This window comes from Chiloscyllium plagiosum, unplaced genomic scaffold, assembly GCF_037043375.1.
Source record: "Chiloscyllium plagiosum isolate Xiang-an unplaced genomic scaffold, Cpla_swu_hap1 HiC_scaffold_35, whole genome shotgun sequence".
NCBI classification, from domain to species: domain Eukaryota; kingdom Metazoa; phylum Chordata; class Chondrichthyes; order Orectolobiformes; family Hemiscylliidae; genus Chiloscyllium; species Chiloscyllium plagiosum.
Window position 1 is genome coordinate 31,839,011 of NW_028270173.1, and position 6,000 is coordinate 31,845,010.

The 6,000-nt window shown below is 48.4% G+C and overlaps 1 protein-coding gene across 1 annotated transcript in view; it reads right to left on the minus strand.

Moving 5' to 3' along the window:
• The window catches only part of LOC148140616 (cytochrome P450 2K1-like), a 32,731-nt gene extending 28,900 nt beyond the window's left edge, over positions 1-3,831 (minus strand). Inside the window, exon 1 of the mRNA XM_087978897.1 lies at positions 3,640-3,831. Coding sequence (XP_087835023.1) covers positions 3,640-3,831 — 192 coding nt within the window. The remainder of the gene's footprint in view (positions 1-3,639) is intronic.
• Between the last annotated feature and the right edge of the window lie 2,169 nt (positions 3,832-6,000).

A 6,000-nucleotide genomic window follows, 5' to 3' on the forward strand; every position in this document is an offset into this window, starting at 1 on the left:
GAGCACCTGATGCAGTAAACTAGGTTGGAGGAGAGGCAGGTGAATCTCTGTCTCACCCGGAAGGACTGTTTGGGGCCCTAGATGGAGGTGAGGGAGGTGGTGGACTGGCAAGTTTTGAATCATTTCTGGTTGCAGGGGAAGATACCTGGGGGTTCGGGGGTGTTGGTGGGGAGAGTGGTGCAAACAAAGGACTGTGGAAGGGAACTGTCCTTGCAGAAGGCAGAGGGGGGTGGGCAGGGGGAGATATTCTGGGTGGTGGGGTCTAGTCGGAGTTGGCGGAAGTGTTTATGAATGATGCATTGGATACAGAGACTGGTGGGATGGTCGGTGAGGACAAGAGAGACTCAGACTTTATTGCGTTGGTGGGGGTTTAGAGCAGTGGAGTGGGGAATGGAGGTGGTGCAGCAGAGGGCTCTCTGGATGATGGAGGGAGGAATAGCTCGTTATTCAAAATAGCTGGACATCTGGGATGCTTGGGAGAGGAATGTCTCCTCGTCCGAGCAAATGCGGCAGAGGCAGAGGAATTGGGAGAATGGGATGGAGTTCTGGCAGGATACTGGGTGGGAGGAAGTGTAGACCAGGTATTTATGGGAGTCTGTGGGTTTGTAGTAAACATCCGTCTGGAGACTGTCGCTGGAGATGGAAATGGTGAGGTCAAGAAAGGGGAGGGAGGTGTCCAAGATGGGCCAAATGAATTTGAGGGCGGGGTTGAAGTTGTGGGTTAAGTCAACAAACAGCTCCAGTTCAGCCTGAGAGCAGGACGCTGCGCCGATGCAGTCATCAATGTAATGGTGGAAGAGTTGGGGCACAGTGCATGTGTAAGTACTGAAGAGGGACTGTTCGATATAGCCAACACAGAGACAGGTGTAGCTGTGGCCTATCCGGGTGCACATGGACGCCTCCTTGATTTGGAGGAAATGGGAGGAGTTAAAGGAAATGTTATTGAGGGTGAGGACCCTTTCAGCGAGGTGGAGGAGGGTATTGGTGGAGGGGGACTGGATGGGTCTGTTGGACAGGAAGAGGAGGAGGGCCTGGAGATCATTCTTGTGGGGTATGGATGTAAATAAGGACAGCACATTCAGAGAGAAGATCAAGTGCTGGCGGCCAGGGAACTGGACGTTGCTGAAGAGATGGAGGGTGTGGTTAGTGTCGCGGATGTCGGTGGGAAATGTCTGAACCAAGGGGGAGAGGCTGGAGTCGAGGTAGGACAAAGTGAGCTTGGTGAGGCAAGAGCATACGCTCACACATATACGCATCCTCTCACAGACTTATACCCCATTACACTCTCTCCCAGATACTCACACCCCCACATGCACACGCACTCTCGGTCTCACCTGCATGCACACACATATAAGTTTGTGGGGTGAGTTTGTACTTGCAGTGTTCCATTTTATTTTGCTCATACATGGCAAAATCCATGTAAGATTCTGTAAGTGCCACTTTAAAAATAGGATCAGTCCCTCCTACAGATCCACACATTCACACAGACCCTCTCTCATACACAAGCTCTATCTCATATGTTCACACATACAATCCCTACACTCACACCCACTCACAGACTTATACCCCATGTGGGATATAAGTAGTGTTACTTCTGCAATCATAATTACTTATGCAAGGTAAATGAACTCACACCAGTGTATAATTGTTTCAGCCAAGAGCTGAGTCAACAAGAATGAAAACTATATGAAGGAAATACATAATTGTTTTTGTATTGGTTAAAATGTGCATGCAAACAATGGTAGATGTTACAGACAAATAGTTAAGGTGCTGTGAGGGGAGGGGCTTAAGCTCGATATGCCTGTACAAACAGTAGTTATAAGCATCTGTTTCCCGCTTCTGCAAAAACAAGGACAAACCACAATAAAGAAGTCATGAGGTCATAAGATCATGACAAGTGAGGGAAATAGATGGTAGTGAAGGAGGATAGACCTAACAATGGACCACAGCAGGATGTGGTCAAACAGCCTTGTGAGGCCAGAATAAGCATTTTGTCACAGACAAGGCCGGATAAGGCAAGAAATGAACAAGAGTAATGGGTGCCGGTCTTAGAGAAGTGGGAGATGTAAACAGGGGAGGAGCAATGGGATGAAAGAATAGGAACCAAATTACATAAGTGTTGTGTACTAGTTGAATTCAGTGTGTGTGTGTCCCTGCCTTGTGGACAGTGGACACCACACCCTTCTGCAAGAGTGAAATAAATGACACTACTGATTCAGATCTTGTCTCGGACTGAAATTATTGAAGTGAATGAGCTTTGTTTCAAACACCCATTACACTCTCTCACAGATATTCACACCCCCACATGCACACACACACACAGTCTCCCCTGCATACACACACATATACGTTTGTGGGGTGAATTTGTACTTGGAGAGTTACATTTTATTTTGGTCAAAAATTGATTGAATCCATGTCAGGTTCTGTACACTGGGACACCGACAGATTTTAACCTCACACCTTCAATGCATTATCTGAGCTGAGATGGCACCTATTGTTAAAGATATCTTGAGAATGTAAATTTTGAAAAGTTCTGGCATTTACATATGAAGAACTGAAAAAAGATGAAAGACTGGATCTTTATTTGTTTAATATGACACTCCATGACACTGCAATCCTGTTGGCTATAAATCCTGTGTTTTATGAATCTGCTCCACAACCACCTGATGCAGAAGCAGCCCTATTGGCTGGTGTTGTGTGAGTTTTAACTTTGTCCACCCCAATCCAACACCGGCTCCTCCAAATCATGCCTTATCTCCCAAGTCCCAAATTCCTGAGAGCTGTTGCTGTCCCAACCCTCCCCCTGTAACCCTGCTCCACCCCATTCCCAACCTTGGGCCCACCCTCTGGTGGTATAGACCGATGGAGTTGAAATTGCGTTGGGAAGCGGTAATTTTATTTGATAAAAAGTGAAAAATCAGTCCTCATTTTGTTCACGATGAACGGACTGAATTTTAAGATGTTTTTTCTTTCCCTCGTGACACGTATTTGATGGGCACTTGGCTCTGGGATATTCCTCAAAGGAACCCCCCCCCCCCCCCTCCCTCTCACAGATCAGTCCCTTCCCTTTGCACTGACCTCACTTCGGGTTTTGATCAGGACATGAATTCAGGGGTTTTCCTGAACTTTCACAATGTCAATATCTGGTTGTAATGGCCTGAAATAAAACATCCAGGGATTTTCGAGTCTCCCAAATCTTCTTCCATCGTTTTATATCGATCCCCTCTCTGCTTTAAATATCTGGTTGTAAGGATCTGATAAGCTCTCAAATAGGCTTCAGGATTCAGACCAAATCCGGCACAGTCAGAGGCCATTCGGTCCATCGTCCGGCGTCGCTCTCGCTTTACTGTCACATGTTAATTAAACTGAACATTTCCCAGATTGGTCACTCTCTGAGGTGCCATAACTTTGCAATTGCTTTGTTTTTTTTCTGCCTCCCGTTGAGTTTAGAATTAAAGTCCGACCAGAGATCAGAGACTCTCAGAACACAGCCCCCAGGGCTAACAGATTCCTCGGTCAGGGATTAGGGATCTGCTTCGGTTTGTGTCTCTCTCGGTCTCTGTGAGCTTCACCTTGGGAGCTGTTCCCTCACACCGCCCCATCCCTCAGACAGTCCCCCAGTGAAGGATTCTCACTTACCCCCATGAGAGACCAGTCCAGCCTCTTGAGGTCCAGTTGGTGCAGGTTTCCGATCAGAGGAAGCGGGGTCGGTCCGGGAGGGAAATTCCTGGGAACTCTCCGCCGGATTACAGACACGACCAGGAAGAGAAAGAGGGCCAGCAGCGATAGGGCCGAGGTGTAGTCTGTGGGGAAGAGCTTGAAGAGAGCCATTGTGTCAGAGTGCTCAGACACCAGTGGTGTTAGAGTGTGTTATGTCCTTCAGTCCAGTCCCCCACTGGCAAAGAACAGCCTCCTTTTCCTGATTTGTCTCACTGAGTGCTTTTAAGCCCCACCTTGTCTGTGAGATTCCATTAAACATTTGGGTACACAGTAACCTGAGCTTCTTGCACAGAAATGGTCCTGCCCTCTCTTGTAATCCTACAGCAGGCCAGGCAACATCAGGAGGTGGAGAGGCCAAAGTTTCGGGTGTAACCCTTTTTCAGGACTAGGGGTGGGTGCTCGGGTGGGATGCAGATAAAGGGGGTGGGCGAGGGCAGGGTGGTGAAGTGGGGATAGGTGAAGACAGGTAGAGGGTACGACCCAGTTGGTGGGAGGGAGCAGTGGAAGGGATGAGGGAGGGGTTGGGAAGGGAGTCGGGGTGGATGGGGAGGGAGGTTATTTAAAATTGGAGAACCCAATGTTGAGTCCTCCAGGCTGGAGGCTGTCCACAGGAAGATGAGGTATTGTTCCTCCAATTTGCCGTTGGGTTCATTGTGGCAATGGAGGAGATCAAAGGTTGGTCGGGTTGGAAAGGGAGTGGGAAAGGGAATTAAAATGGGAGGTCTGGTCAGTCCCTGCGGTCCCACCTGAGATGCTCAGTGAACCATTCCCTACGTTTAGGTTTGGTCTCCCCAATGTAGAGTGGTGCAAACCAAGGGCTGTCGAAGGGAATGGTCCTTGTGAAAGGCAGAGGGCGGTGTGGAGGGGTGGGGTCTCGTTGGAGTTGGTGGAAGTGTTTAAGGAGGATGTGTTGGATGTGGAGACTGGTGGGGTGATAGGTGAGGACAAGGGTGACTCTGTCCTAACTGCATTGGAGGGTGGGGTGTTTAGAGCTGTGGAACCTGGAATGGAGATGGTGCAGCAAAGGGCTTCTGGATGACAAGAGGGAGGAAAAACTCGTTGTTCAAAATAACCTCCTGTACCATTCCCTGACTCCCTTCTCAGCACCCCCTCCCTTCCACTCCTCCCTGCCACCCACTGGATTCACTCCTTCCATTGACCAACCAGGTCGTACCCTCTACCTGTCTTCACCTATCCCCCACTTCACCACCCTGCCCCCACCACCCCCTTTACCTGCAGGTCCTCTCCCAACCCCACCCCCAGTCCTGAAGAAGGGTTACACCTGAAATGTGGACTTCTCCCCCTCCTGATGCTGCCTGACTTGCTGTGTTCTTCCAGCCTCCTGCCTGACTATTTTGGATTCCAGTATCTGCAGTGTTTTTGTCTCTGACTTGTAGTTCCACATTGAAGAACAGCAGGAATCCACTTCGGGAGAGAGAGGTGTGTCAATTCCAGAGCTGCTCATTTGAACCAAAGTCTCTTGTCCCACAATCCTGTCATTCTCTTCAGAGTTGCTCATGCCCCTGCTCTGTTGCACTTAAAGTGCAAGGTTTGCATAAAAGTGTTAAGCAAATTCAGTTTGGATCAGTAAGCATTACAACGCCAGTGTTTGACTCGTGTGCGATGTTTTGTAACTTCTGGCTGAAGAAAAATGAAGAACAGTTTGTGAAGTTTTGACAATTTGGAATGCCTCCTGGTCCCACAATCAGTCCCAGCTTGTTTGATGAGGCTGCTCCTGCCCTGCCAATTTATACGGGGCCATGCAATACTTAACACAGTAAATCCAAAATGCTGACATGAAATTGGCTTCCCATCACGTAGCAGTGATATCCCTGTTTTTGTGGAGGTCATGGCTGGGTCCACGTTCATTGGTGTTACCTCCTTGTGAAACTGAATATGCAGTTAAAGTTTGGCGTGTGGAATGAACTGCAAGAGGAAGAGGTAAATGCAGATAGAGTCACAGCATTTAAAAGACATTTGGACAGGTACTTGCACAGGGGAAGGGTTAGAGGGTCAAATCCAAGCAAATGGGACTAGTTCAGTTTGGGAAACTTTGTCAGGATGGACAGGTTGGACCAAAGGGTCTGTTTCATAGAACATAGAACATAGAACAGTACAGCACAGTACAGGCCCTTCGGCCCTCGATGTTGTACCAGCCTTTTATCCTATTCTAAGATCAAGCTAACCAACATACACTTTATTGTAATATCTTCCATGTGCCTATCCAAGAGTCACTTTCATGTCCTTAACGTATCTGACCCTACTATCACAGCCGGCAGT